This window comes from Mesoplodon mirus (genome assembly GCF_964341445.2).
Source record: "Mesoplodon mirus genome assembly, chromosome: 2".
Taxonomy (NCBI): Eukaryota; Metazoa; Chordata; class Mammalia; order Artiodactyla; family Ziphiidae; genus Mesoplodon; species Mesoplodon mirus.
Window position 1 is genome coordinate 80,297,398 of NC_138977.1, and position 14,716 is coordinate 80,312,113.

At 42.5% G+C, this 14,716-nt stretch overlaps 1 protein-coding gene across 8 annotated transcripts in view; it reads left to right on the top strand.

Moving 5' to 3' along the window:
- TBC1D1 (TBC1 domain family member 1) overlaps positions 1–14,716 on the top strand; it is a 224,150-nt gene that overhangs the window by 114,228 nt on the left and 95,206 nt on the right. For all 8 annotated transcript variants that reach the window (XM_082611481.1, XM_082611485.1, XM_082611484.1 and 5 more), the window contains 5 exons: positions 3,261–3,722; positions 5,678–5,767; positions 7,493–7,597; positions 8,527–8,659; positions 13,456–13,547. In XM_082611481.1, the coding sequence (XP_082467607.1) occupies positions 3,261–3,722; positions 5,678–5,767; positions 7,493–7,597; positions 8,527–8,659; positions 13,456–13,547 (882 nt within the window). The remainder of the gene's footprint in view (positions 1–3,260; positions 3,723–5,677; positions 5,768–7,492; positions 7,598–8,526; positions 8,660–13,455; positions 13,548–14,716) is intronic.

Sequence of the window (14,716 nt, forward strand, 5' to 3'; positions counted from 1 at the left end):
TGTCTTTGTCAGTGGTGTCCTTTGTTGTGCAAAAGCTTTTAAGTGTAATTAGGTCCCCTTTGTTTGTCTTCACTTTTATTCCCTTTAGGAGACGGATCCAAAAAAATATTGCTTCAATTTATGTCAAAGAGTGTTCTGCCTATGTTTTCCTCTAGGAGTTTTATAGTATCCATTCTTACATTTAGGTCTTTAAGCCATTCTGAGTTTATTTTTGTATATGTGTTAGAGAATGTTCTGATTTCATTCTTTTACATGTAGCTGTACAGTTTTCCCAGCACCACTTATTGGAGAAAAGACAGTTTCTTCTTCTCATTGCAGTGGCTTCTCTTGTTGCGGAGCATGGGCTCTAGGCGCATGGGCTTCAGTAGTTGTGGCACATGGGCTCAGTAGTTGTGGCTTGCGGGCTCTAGAGAGCAGGCTCAGTAGTTGTGGCACATGGGCTTAGTTGCTCCATGACATGTGGGATCACCCCGGTCCAGGGCTCGAACCCATGTCCCCTACATTGGCAGGCGGATTCTTAACCACTGCACCACCAGGGACGTCCCCAGTGTATTAATTTTGTATCCTGGAACATTACTGAATTCATTGGTGAGCTCTTGTAGTTTTCTGGTACCATCTTTAGGATTTTCTATGTATAGTGTCATGTCATCTGCAAACAGTGACAGTTCTACTTCTTCCTTTCCAATTTGGATTCCTTTATTTCTTTTTCTTTGATTGCTTGGCTAGGACTTCCAAAACTGTGTTGAATAAAAGTGACGAGAGATCCTTGTCTTGTTCCTGATCTTAGAGTGAGTGCTTTCAGCTTTTCACTGTTGAGTATGACATTAGCTGTGGGTTTGTCATATGCCTTCATTTTTTCAAAAAATGGTGCTCAGGTCTGTTCTGGTTAAGGGAACTAAACTATGAAAGTTTTACAAACTTAGGCACATGTGGAGCCCACTTTTTACTTAGTCTCCTAGTATACTTGAATGACTTACAGAAATGTTTTAAAAACGTTAGATTTTTAACTATTTACAATTTATTGTTGAAACTGTGTTTGGCAGTACGCCTTCAAATATTCTGAAATTGTTATATTCTTGTCAGGATCCCTGAGATTCTTTTTTAACCCCAATTATCTCCTTGATACGCATATTCACACAGCTCACTAGAGCAGGGAGAGGCACTGGTCTTTGACTAAAGCGTGTCTTTCGAAGATTCTAATCAAAGGATATGAGAGATTGGTGGTAGGAAAAATGACCACAGCTCAACTCTGACCAAGGACGATGTAATGTGCTCTTTAGCCTCCTCTGACCCTGTGAAGCGAGGGAACAAGCAAATTCTCAACTTTGTGTCTTACTTGTGTTTGTACCTTTTATTGCTGAGTCACCATAAATTCATGTGACTTCACACATTTTCTCTCCCCTTTGATATGTAATGAAAGACACCATTCATTACTCACTTCAGATGCAGTGGAAGACCCAGCATATAGAAATGTCAGTTATTGTTTAAAAAAAAGCCTCAAAAGACTGAGTAAGCTTTGAATTTTCTGTTCAGAGAGTGGGGTTAATAATTAGGAAGATTCACATGGCTCCTGATAAAATAATTTTACCCACTTGCTCAGAAAAGCAGCAAGGTTTTTACTTGCATAAATTTTTTTTGAAAAAGTCATTATTCTTTACCCTTACAGAAATAACTTTTACCTGAAAAATCTTGTAAGCATTTTTTCCCCCAGAGAGAAAAACAGGCTGTTTTTGCCAAGTTCCTGTAGTGACTGGTTGGCAAAGGTGTGAATGAAATCTAGACTTTCTACTTTCTTCTCTCTGTCCTGTCTTTTATATTGATGAACAATTTTTAGGCCTCCACAGGATATGTAATTATTTGTCAGTGGAGGAATGAGCTACAGCTCAAGCAAATACTCAGGGCACATGGTTGCTTGATGTTGAAATTCTGGCTTCCTTAGTGTCATTTAGGTCTTATGCTTCAGGAATTAATTTTTTAAAACATAAAATCTCTGAAGATAAAACTGACTTTTTGTACGATAAAAGATCTTGAAAGAATACATCTTAATCTTTATGGCAGAGATTGTCTTTAAGGTGTGCTTGGTACGAAATCACAGAGAAAAGTCTTTTGAGTCGTTGGGTCTTTGGGGATTATGTTATGAACACAGAATATAAGCTTGCTTCTTAAAATCCACTAAAACCACCTCCCTTTACTGTATGAATTGATCTTTGACTTGAATTGAAAAGGGGTTCTTTTCCCTCTATAATGTCGTTAAAAAGACATTGGGCCTATGGGTATTGGGTCTTAAATTGGATTTTCTTACAAAGAGGAAAGGAAAAAATGGCTTTGGGTGTTAGGGCATAAAAACTAGGCCCTTCCTTATGAAAACGGAATTTGTGCCTGTTTTGTGCTAGTACTGAAGCTGTACATCATCCAGATGATTGTACAGATGCTTATTCATGCGGTTGAGGACTCACCTTGGTCTGTGGCTTCTTTGAGGGGTCTTGTCAGAAGCTAATGATGAGAGGGTGTAGCAGTAGTGCCGACAGTAGCACACGAGATCCTTCTGTTCATTCTCTTGATCATGACTTTACATTAGGAATCAAAGGCTTTAGAAGCTCAGTGGAAAGAAGCCCCAGTGTGTTGCCCTGATGATGATACTGTCGTGGGTTGCTTACTCCTTGATTAAAACCTCCTAGCTGTGTAGTCAATACTATTCAACTATTGGGGAATATAAGACCGAGGAATAAATTGTTAGTTGTCATTAGAGAACATAATGATGTTATGATTAGAAGAAAGGTTGTATAAGATAATTACAGTCTTGTTCTCCTCATCCCATCACTTATTTTGGAAGACTTGATGCACTGCCAAGACGCACTGCCATGAAACTAGAATAACTGCATAATGTTTTGGTGGCAGCTTCCCGGAGGAGACCTTTGGCTTTGGAGTGGGGGGACCAGCCTGAGTTTGACTTGCCACGTGTGGCTGTGTGGCTGTGAGCTCCTTACTTAAGCTTGCAGGGTGTTGGGTGCGCGAATCCTCTAGCATAGCCCCAGCGTGGAAGAGGTGCTTAGTAAATACTTATCCCCTTCTTGTCTCTGTTTAAGTTGCCCATTTCCCTCTCCTGGTCCCAGATTCCCAGTGGGATGCTCCTTCAGGCCGGTGCGATGGAATACGCCGTGTGCCTGTGGGTAGAGCATGGCGTTGGCTCCTGTGGATGCGGGCTCTGTGCCACGCCAACCACTGCGGGTTCCAAATAACACTCCTTCCTTGCCCGGCAGGTGCCTGAGATCATCAGCTCCATCCGGCAGGCCGGGAAGATCGCCCGCCAGGAGGAGCTCCGCTTCCCTTCCGAGTTCGATGACACGTTCGCCAAGAAGTTCGAGGTGCTCTTCTGCGGCCGCGTGGCGGTGGCGCACAGGAAGGCCCCGCCCGCCCTGATCGACGAGTGCATCGAGGGCTTCAGCCACGTGAGCGGCGGCGGCTTCTCCTCCTCGGATCAGCTCCGGGCTGCGCCGCAGCAGCCGGGGGACCGGGAGCGGGGCCCGCGGCCGATGCGCAAGTCCTTCTCCCAGCCCGGGCTGCGCTCCTTGGCCTTCAGGAAGGAGTTTCAGGATGCAGGCCTGCGGAGTAGTAGTTTTTTCAGCTCCTTTGAGGAGAACGACATCCAGAACCACCTGATTAGTGGACACAATATTGTGCAGCCAACGGATATTGAGGAAAATCGAACTATGCTCTTCACGGTAAAATATTATCAAAGCCTCATGCGCATCCCCAGTCTGATCTGTGTGTTTAAAAGAAAATCTGCTTTATCAAGCGAAGATTCTTTGTGAATTTCTTTTGGATTTATGTGTGAATCCATATGTTTTTATACTGAATAATTCTTTTCTCAAGATAAAATCCTTATTTAGTCCCTAATTAGCCTTTGGAATTCATCAGGGGGTCACATAAAGAGACTTTTATCTTATATCCTCTATGATTTTTATCCCCCTCCCCCATGGTTGTGAAGATACCTTTTCAATGTGGAAAGAAGAGTTAATATGCGTAAAAGAGGCCCCCAAAGGAGATTTTTTAAATGGATATTAATTTCAAGTAATGTATTTCAACAAAATCTTTTTGGAAAATACCCCTTCTTTACTGTTTTTACTGATTTGTAAAATACTTACCCTTTGTTGTCTGGATAATTAGGTTTGGGGATAACATGATATTTGAAATTGATACCCAAGCTGAAATATTAGTTTAGCCAATTGCTCACTCACTTTTTTCTAGAAATGGTTTGGTAAACTGACAGCCAACTGCCAGAAAAGGCATGGGCAGGGAAGCTGTCCCTGGCAGTCGCCGCTCCTGGGTTCCATGCTGATCTTGGCTCTTTTGGTCAGGGTGCCCTCCCTGGGAGTCCTCTGGGTCTGAGCCGATGGGACTCAGCTGGCTCAGTAGCAAGCTGGTCTCTGACAATATAGGGAGTGGATTGTTCCTCGGCCTCCTCTGTCTCTTCTTTGGCCTAAGCCTGACTGACATTCTAGAGAGAGCAACATGAGCTTAAATGTAATGTCTTGGCATCTGTGCCTAATCCGGGGCAGTGGATGGCCCAGGGGTGAGGAAGCTGGCTGTGTGGATGTATGCAGGTTCAAGATCAAGATGGGGTGTCAGAGGGCCGATTTCTTCCTCTTTTCATGGTTGACCTAGTATACTGAAAAGAGTGCTATGTTGGCAGTCAGTCTGGTGCTGTAATGTGTGATATATATTTTAAAAAAACAAAACAAAGCAAAAAAGCTCTTGGTGTCATTGGGAAAGCTGCTCAGTGCATTTATTTTCAAGTACTTATTATGTGACTGCTGTATACAGGGTCCTGTGTAATACATTAGAAATACAGCAGTGAACAAGACAGGCATGATCTCTGCCCACGTGGAATTTAGATTCCAATGAGAGACTGGCAATTGATTGTACAGGTAATTGTCTCACTAAAATTGTGATAAATGCCGTAAAGGAGAAGTAAAGGATGCTGTGAGGGCATCTGGGGAATCAGGGAAGACTTTCTTGAGGAAGTGATTTTCACTGAGCAGAGGTTTCATCGTGGCCAGCTGGGTTCAGGGAGCAGCAAGGTGAGGGAGGGATGCTGCACGGTTAACAGTGTTATTGCAGCAATCCCCTGCTGTAATGGAGATCTGTTATGCTGATCCAGGCCTGTAAGACAGTGTTAATTTGTGCTAACGCTCTAGCTTTTTTAGAAAGTCAGGTAAGCAGTAGTGAATACCTAACACAGTATGCATTCAACAAATGGTAGATTGTTTTAACAATAATTTAAGAAGACTTTTCTAATCATTAGGAAGTGTTCTAGAAATCTTGAAAGAGAAGCTCCTGTTTCCTGGGAGGTTCACTTATGTAGAAACCTCTCTTCCTTACAAAGGGGGGGATATGGGAACCTGAGGCTTAGTTGCCAACTTCTGTATATTTGGTCCTTTCACCTCAAGACTGCTGCCTGATGTAGGTGAACACACTGATGGTTGTCTGTGCTACCTGAAATCTGTAGGATAGATTGTGACCTTGAAGTGATTTTCTACATGAGATGGTCAGAATTCTATAGGAGCTTGACCCATTGAGTCTTTATTTTCATAGGTTATGAAATGAGAAAGTTTGTGTATAAATCTGAATTCAGTGTTCATAAAAAGCTAGTTTCTTTTTTTGTTTGTCTTTTAAGATTGGTCAATCTGAAGTTTACCTCATCAGTCCTGACACCAAAAAAATAGCGTTGGAGAAAAATTTTAAGGAGATATCCTTTTGCTCTCAGGTAAATGGAGATGGGTTATCAGCTCAATTGCCATTTGATGTTTTAATGAATTCTTTTACTGTCATTCAGCAGAAGTGGTTATGGTCACAAGATGTATGCTTTCTAAGTACTGGGTTTGTGATCTTGCATTTCCTTTTGTGTATTAAGGCAAACTATAAATATAATTTTGAAGTTAAGAATTTTCCTTTTAGCAACCATCCTACTGGAGAAAATAGGTCTCCTTTTCTTTTTTTTCAGGCATTGGTTGTAATGTTCCACAGTCATGATTTCCAGGTGTGTGTGTGTGTGTGTCTGTGTGTGTGTGTGCATATTTATATATACATTCACACACAGATAATATATTTAAATAGATACTTATTTTTACTTTATAAAAATTCATAACTTTGGGGGTACCAAGATAATTATTTCTTCTTCCTTAAAATATAATAAATAGTGACTACTTTTGAGGATGTTTTCCTCAGAGTACAGTATCTACTTGAGTTTTTACTTGCAAATCTCCTGGGTGTGTTTCATAGAGAGATTTTGGAGAATCTATCAATTATAACGAGCTATGCCAATTTTACTCAGGATCTTCCTAGCAAAGTAGTTTGGCTACTTTTTAAAAGTCTGACTTATTTTCTTGCTTCCATTTTCTCAAAATTAATAAGATATAATGAAAGTCTCATTGTTTGTTGATTTATAATGTGATCTACATAAGAATGCAGCAGGGAATTTTTTCCCCCAAAAGGTGAAAATAAAGAACGTTCCTGAGTAAGATCAAATAGGAAACCACTTTTTCCAAATCATATTCCCCTGAGGAGTAACCACTAGCATATGCTTAACTTGTGTTGGAGAACATTGATGGAGATGCCAGGGTATGTCAGTGATTGCCTGTTTATTGGGAAGTACTTGCCCCGAAAGTGAGATTCTCCATAGATGTTTTATCTTGATTTGCTGCTATTTCTATTGTAATGTTAGTATTAAATATCTGCTTTTTCATGTGATAGTTTAATTATTTCCTAAAGGGTACAGTTTACAAGTTTGCATGGTCACCTGCCCTTCAAGCTGTCAGCACTCATGTCTCTGCCTGCTGGTGCTTTCAGGAGACGCTGCATATTAATGTTTATGGGTGATGTCTTATCTGTATTAAGGTGCCTCTTAGCTGATACTTTCAAAACAAGCGTACATATTAATATTTATTAAAAAGAGCTCTTAGGAAACTGTAGTAGAACTTTGGCCTTCATATCTTATGTTTAAAAGCGTCTCTATTCTTTTCTGTGTATAATTTTTGACTCATCCTTCCTACCCGTTTACTTCAGTATTTACATATTTGTTATTTTAGTAGTGCATATGTTTTAACTCTTTTAAACTTTGTGTCTGCATGTGTTTGCGTGTGTGTGCATATGTGTTTTTACGTTAATCTCTCGTCTGCTTATTCCTTGATACCGAAGAAGAATTCTCATTTTTTTGTGTCAGCTTTTCTCTACTTCCTTTCACTACTAAAATGAGCAGTAAAAACTCCAGTTTTCAGATCTTACTTCTCTTATTGTGGGGATAATCAGAGTAACATTTTAGTAGAACTTCGTATTTGAGAGATGTTTTTAGACATTTAAAATATCTGAGAAAATAATACTTTTATAGTGTCCTTTAAAATTGTGCTGTGTGAATCTTCAGTGGAATGTCTGGCAGTGGTGTCTTTTCTGGATACAACTCACCATTCCTTGTTCTTGTCCCTGCCTTCAACAGGGTATTAGACATGTGGACCACTTTGGGTTTATCTGCCGAGAGTCTTCGGGAGGTGGAGGCTTTCATTTCGTCTGTTATGTGTTTCAGTGCACAAATGAAGCTCTGGTAAGTGAGAAGGGGCCATTCTTAAAGTCTCCTTTACAAGGGATTTCAGCCTCACTGATTACTTAGCAAAGCCATATGGCCTCATTGACATATTATTTGGCTTTAATTATTCTTTCGTCACTATTTGATAACCAGCTAGTACATACCCGAGACTTAATTCGATGTGCATTTTCAATTTACATCATTCTTAAAGGCCTGCTCACTTTCACCCTCTGCTTTAGCATTTTTCAAATGTCATTTTGGACTTTTGATCAGAAGAGTTGGTTTTCGTTCAGTATTTAATTTGCATCTAGTTTTTACCTTATCTCCTTGAAGAGCTTTGAGCATTTGTAGTGTTTCTAGGCTACGTGTAATCCTAGCAGGTATTATGATTATTATCCATTAACCTGTGACTAATAGTCCAGAAGAAACTTAAAGTACTGAGTCTTTCCACAGAGTCCTGAAATCTCTGCCCAGCTCTTTTTTTTTTTAAATAAATTTATTTATTTATTTTTGGCTGTGCTGGGTCTTTGTTGCTAAGCACGGGCTTTCTCTAGTTGCGGTGAGCGGGGGCTACTCTTCATTGCAGTGCGCAGGCTTTCTCATTGCGGTGGCTTCTCTTTTTGCGGAGCACGGGATATAGGCGCGTGGGCTCCAGTAGTTGTGGCTCGCGGGCTGAGTAGTTGTGGCTCAAGGCGCGTGGGCTCCAGTAGTTGTGGCTCGCGGGCTGAGTAGTTGTGGCTCACAGGCTCTAGAGTGCAGACTCAGTAGTCGTGGCGCACGGGCTTAGTTGCTCCGCGGCATGTGGGATCTTCCCAGACCAGGGCTTGAACCCGTGTCCCCTGCATTGGCAGGTGGATTCTTAACCACTGCGCCACCAGGGAAGTCCCGTCTGCCCAGCTCATTTTAAATGGACTTTTTGCTGACTGTAGTCTCCTCTCTTTGATCAGGTGGATGAGATCATGATGACCCTGAAGCAGGCCTTCACAGTGGCCGCGGTGCAGCAGACAGCGAAGGTGACGGTCCAGCTGTGTGAGGGCTGCCCCCTGCAGGGCCTGCACAAGCTCTGTGAGCGGATTGAGGGTGAGCCGGGGTGGGAGGGCGGCAGGGTCGGTGCGGGGGACAGTTAAGGGTCCTGGGCAAATTCGTTGGAAGGTTCTGCCCCGTGGAGGGCTTGTGTTAGTTACAGGGCTCATAGGTGGATGTCTTCTGTATGTCAGGCACTGTGCCTAGACCATCTCCCCTCAAGGGGCTCTGAGGGCAGTGGAGGAGTAAGGGGACCACAGGGAACAAGACCAGTTGCATTGTTAGCAAGGTGGTGTGAGTGGTCAGTCACTTCAGCTGCCATGGAGGGGTCTTGTAAAAAGAGAGCTAAGAATTTCCACCGGGTAAGTCAATTACAGGGTCATCGATAACCTCTGCCGGAACAGTTTTAGTGGAGGGAGCAGCCATAAGGTAGGTTGCAGTTGAGGAGCCCATGAGAAAGAGCACAGGAAGTGATGCTGCGAGTACGGACTACGATTTCTAGAAATTTGGCTTAGGGAGAAACTGCAGTACATGTTACGGTTTGCATACTTAAGATGTGCCTGGCACTGTACTAAGTGTTTTCTTTAACATGTATTATCATCCACTTAATCCTCACCACCTCGTGGGAGGAAAAGGGATTATTTGCACATTTCAGGGATAAGCAAACTTAGTTTCTGGGATTTGGGGGTGATAACCATCCTGATGGGTTTGAAGTCGTATCTAATTTCCCTTTTTAAAGACAAATTGACATCATCTTAAGGTCTTTGAAGTTTCATTTGGTGGCATTCCCGTGCTCTTTAAAATGAATCAAAATAATTACCATTTTCAACCGTGTTTTCCTAGCTGTTACTCTTTGCTGACATTATACAAAATATATTTGGGAACAAGAAAACGTGTGCTTTAACAAGAGATCCCATCTGAGAGGATCACTAACCCTTTCCTTAGTGGTTGTCAAGATAAGGTAAATGATGACAGAAATGTCTCTTATGAGCTTATTAAGAAGCCAACAATGACTTTGGCCTTGAAGATAAAGCAGATCCTGATCTGCAGGAACTGGAAGGGTTCCAGAGTTCCACCTGATAAGTCTTTCTTTGGTCTGGCTTAGCTTTCAGAAAAATATAGCTGAAAAGTTTAACTGTGGTGGGGATTTTGCTGCTATCGTTTCGGAATTATCATTTCATTTATCTTTTGTACTGGATAAAATCCAAGCAAAGCAGAAAGCTATGCTAATGTAAAAACATCCAATAAAGAGCACAATTAGAAGGCTAGTGAGGGTTATATTTTGCCTACATGATGGGAAGCATTTCTGAAGTATAGATGGCACATTATTAGAGCCATTCTTAGTAGGGGAGATGCTGATTATTTCATGAACAGTTCAAGGTTCTTGCGTTTTGCTATATTGCATCCCTAATAAGTAGAATGAAGTCGTTTATTAAAGCTCATTGTATGTTCCCATAGGAGTAGTTCTAATAGGAAGTTATGATCTGGCCAGGAACTCCATAAACTGTGGAGAGGACCAATGACATGGCAGCAAAAAGAAAGACTTAAAGACTGTTTTTTTTTTTTTTAAATTTATTTATTTATTTTGGCTGCGTTGGGTCTTCGTTGCTGCACGCGGGCTTTCTTTATTTGTGGTGAGCAGGGGCTACACTTTGTTGCAGTGTGAGGGCTTCTCATTGCGGTGGCTTCTCTTGTTGCAGAGCACGGGCTCTAGGTGCATGAGCTTCAGTAGTTGTGGCAAGCGGGCTCAGTGGTTGTGGCTCGCAGGCTCTAGAGCGCAGGCTCAGTAGTTGTGGCACACGGGCTTAGCTGCTCCGTGGCCTGTGGGATCTTCCCAGACCAGGGCTCGAACCCATGTCCCCTGCATTGGCAGGTGGATTCTTAACCACTTTGCCACCAGGGAAGTCCCAAGACTGTTTTCTTAATAAATTGATATAGTCAGTATGCTCTGGAATCTGTAAAATAGAATAAATACACTGTACGTATGGGTGCTGTTGCACACTTACAACATGTAAGGGGTGCAGCTGTGCTGATTCCGTGTTTGAACTATGTACAACTACTAGTATTTATATAGTGTTTTGCTTATTTTAAAGTTTAGAGGAGCATTTTGGGAATTCTTGGAATGAATTATACTTTCACTAAAAAGAAAAAAAAAGTTTTACTGAGGTTTCCTTTTGTTCTCTAAGTAAATTTGCCTTCAGCAAAGCAAAGGCATTCATCAGAGCTCCCTTTAATAAGAGCCTTTTCAACCAGACAGCGTGAAGGCGGGCTCACTTGCCTTGCTTCTCCCCTCTAAAACCTTTTGGCATCACGTGGGGAGTGCTGCCTTCTTGCTGCAGAAACTCCCGTCCTCCCCCACCCGCCAAGGCTGAAGGTAGTGAGAAGCCCTGTAGAGGGTGCACAGTGGAGAGCAGGCGCTGGGACCGCAAAGAGCACCTCTGGTTTGAGATGGGGCAGGAAGGACCTAATGAATTGAGGCACCCTGAAGACAAGGATAGAACTGTCTAAGGATCTCTCCAGACCTGCTGAATATGAAGAGTGGTCTGTATGATTTCACCTGAGATTGTTAGAAGTATATATAATTAGTCTGACTCTTCTTGGGGTTTTTCTCCACATATGAATGTCTCATCAAACAGTACAGTGTGTCCAAAGAGGATGTTTGCACTGTGTCATTCACATCCATATGCAGGGAGGATTTTTATTTAATGATTTCTGAGTGCTAATTTTACTTGTAAATTTAAATACTGTTTTGACTCAACATGTAAGTAGTTAGTGCAGTAAAGACATCTCTGTTTGCCTGGCTTGTATGACCTGACAGCTTGCCTGAGGAGTACCTGAACTGTGCTCTGATAAAGCTCATCTGTCCTTTCTGCACTTTTACTGACCTCTTTTTTTTCTGATTGAAGAATAGTTGACTTACAATATTATTAGTTTCAGATGCATAACATAGTATTTTTATTTCTTATGTACCATACAATATCATTATGACATTATTGACTGTATTCCCTGTGCTGTACATTACATCCCTGTGACTTATTTATTTTATAACTGGTAGTTTAATGCCCTGGTACATCTTAATCCCCTTCACCTATTTCAGCCTTCCCCCCTTCCCCTCCCCCCTGCGACCACTAGTTCTTTGTTAAGTCTGTTTCTGTTTTGTTATATTTGTTTGTTTTTTAGATTCCACATACAAGTGAAAACATACAGTACTTGTCTTTCTCTGGCTGACTTATTTCACTTAGCAGTTCACTTCAGTGTTGAAGGCAGTGGTGTCAGGTGACTTGACTGCCTGGGTAAAGGAGCAGTGGAGTGTCCTAGGGTGGTCTCTGGGGGCAGACAGATGTGGGTCAGATTCTGACTTTGTTCCTTCCTTAGCTGATAACCTTGGGCAAGACATTTGACTTCACTGTGCCTCAGTTTCTTCATCTACAGGCCTTGGGATTGCTAAAAATAGTGCCCACTCCAAGGATTATGTTGAGGATCAGATGAGATTATTTATGTAGTGTTGCATGAAGTGGCACAGCAATCACTGAAGAAATATTGGCTTTTATTTTTATGGTGGCCTCTTAGGGTTTTCTTGGCCAAAAAAAGAAAACGGTGGTGGAAAGAGGAAGGACTTCTGGGAGCTGCAGTGGTTTGAGTAGGGGCAGCGACCTCGCCACCGCCTGTTAGGAGGGTGAGGGCCCTGCCTTCTGCTGCAGGGGGTGGGGTGGGTGATCGAGGAGCACTGGCGCTGGGGCCAGCTTGGTGCTGATTGGCCTCCTGACCTGTCAGTAGCGTGGCTTCTCGGGACCTCAGCAAACTCGTCTGTGAAACAGAGGCCTGGTTTCCAAGTCCCTGTTCTAGATTTCAGAGCTGTCCCCTCTGGCCATCTTAGTAATGTAGATAAATCTGGCCCAGAGACTTGGCCAAGGCCCTGTCCAGTGGCTCACCCTCAGGAGGAGAAGACGGGGTGGCATGTGGATGGGGACAGGACTACCCTTGGAATAAAAGTAATCAGCAGCAGTTTTTTTTCCACGATAGTTAGGTCAGCAAATCCTTTCATCCCAAATCTTTTCATCATGGGTAGCATTTATCTCTGGCACCAAGAAAAGGCAAAACAGGGTCTGAGCCATACATGTGTGGAGAAGGAACTTTCTGAAATACCAGATTCTAATGGACATTAAAATTGCAACTTTATTTTAATGACTTTCCTTCAGAATCCTTTGTAATGTTATTTAAGTGGCCTTAAGACTATTACTAAGCATGTGGTGGTAAAGGGAAAGTTGTTAGCCACACAAATCACTTTCTTGTGAAAGAGCCTAACCTGTAAGAGAAGAATGTTGGTCAGTTTTCAAATGGGGCAGTAGTTATTTTTCCTTAAGGGAGATTGTCTAGTTTACATATAAATACTCCCTGAGAATTTATCGTTTTCTGCGGACAATGTTCTGGTTGTGTGAGGTGTTCTAACATGGAGTAGTGGCGAAAAAAGGCAATTTGGAACCACTCAAAGCTGACGCAGAGTCCAGTATGGGGTCTTTGGGAATTAAGTGAGCTCTCTGGGTCTCAGTTTCCTTAACTGTAAAATGGGGCTAATCGAGTCCTCTTTACCAGATTGTTCTGAGTATTAAATGAAATGATACAGGCCTGATGTTTAAGTCAGTGCCTACCACGTGAAGGCTCAATCAAAAAATGTTGCTTGTTGTCAGGGTCATATCATCACTGACATTATTGATTAGAATTTCCATAAAACCTCAGAAGCCTGAAGAAGGTGGTTAAGCCATGTAAGAGGGGGGAGTGAGCATGGAAAGTGTTAACTCTACCTCGTAACTGTTACCTAGAGTGTTCTCATGTCTCTTTTTTTCTCTTAATAGGAATGAATTCTTCCAAAACCAAACTAGAACTCCAGAAGCACCTGACAACATTAACTAATCAGGAGCAAGCAACTATTTTTGAGGAGGTTCAGGTACAGTACTGGTTTTAAATTTCCAGAAGGAAGAAAGGAGGCAGCTTCTCTGTGAAATTTTATTTATAAAATATAGCAAAGCAAACCTGTCAGATCCTCAAGGAAGTGGGCCTGAGTTCCTCTAGGTTTAAGCTTTAACAGCCTCGGGACAGGGGCCAGGTCAGAATTGCAGATTCCTATCAGGGCTTGGTTTTTCATGTGAAAACTACTAAACCAGGGGAACTCTCCCTTAAGGAACGAGAGAAAGGAAATAATAAAGTGGAGAGAGCCTCAGCCTGGGAGACAGGGGACCTGGATTTTGGTCCCTGAGCACTGCTCTCCCTGGGAGACCTCTGCTAGCTCCTTCCTGCTTGGGATTTCAGCCCTAAGTGTGAGAGTCTTAAGGATATAACATTTTGTACATGAAATTGAACATAACTTTTCTTCCTCGCTCTTTTTTTTCAGTTTTGAAAATAAATTTAGGTGTGACCTACTATATGGTATATCAAACCTAAACATAAAAAGAAAATACAGAAGAAAACCCAAGCTCATCGGTTTTCTGCACTAAGCCCGGAACCGCACTGTCGTCCTTGCGTTTAGATGCACTTATCTCGGGAAACCACCCTGTGTGCGCTGGCATGCCTATAGTCTGTTCATTATGAATCTTTAATGAGCTCATCAAAAATTTCATGTCTGGGCTTCCCTGGTGGCGCAGTGGTTGAGAGTCCGCCTGCCGATGCAGGGGACACGGGTTCGTGCCCCGATCCCGGAAGATCCCACATGCCGCGGAGCGGCTGGGCCCGCGAGCCATGGCCGCGGAGCCTGTGTGTCCGGAGCCTGTGCTCCGCAACGGGAGAGGCCACAGCAGCGAGAGGCCCGCGTACAGCAAAAAAAAAAAAAAAAAAAAAAAAAAAAAAAAATTTCATGTCTGCTTTAGCCGAGGGGCATTTTCTGTGGTTTTCTGGCACTTTCCTAGGGAGGAGAGTACATCAGAACAAAGCATAAGTCTCTAGTGGGGAGGAGAGTGCCAGGGGTTCTGCACATAGAGAAGTCTTTAAACAAAACAAGACGGCCAGCAAGTCTAGACTGTAGGTTCTCTCTCCCTCTTCACTGAGGGAAAGGCTACAGACAGTGCCCGTGATCTGTTTTCTGTTAGAGTGAAAAATTAAAGAATTGTCTTTGTCTTTTTA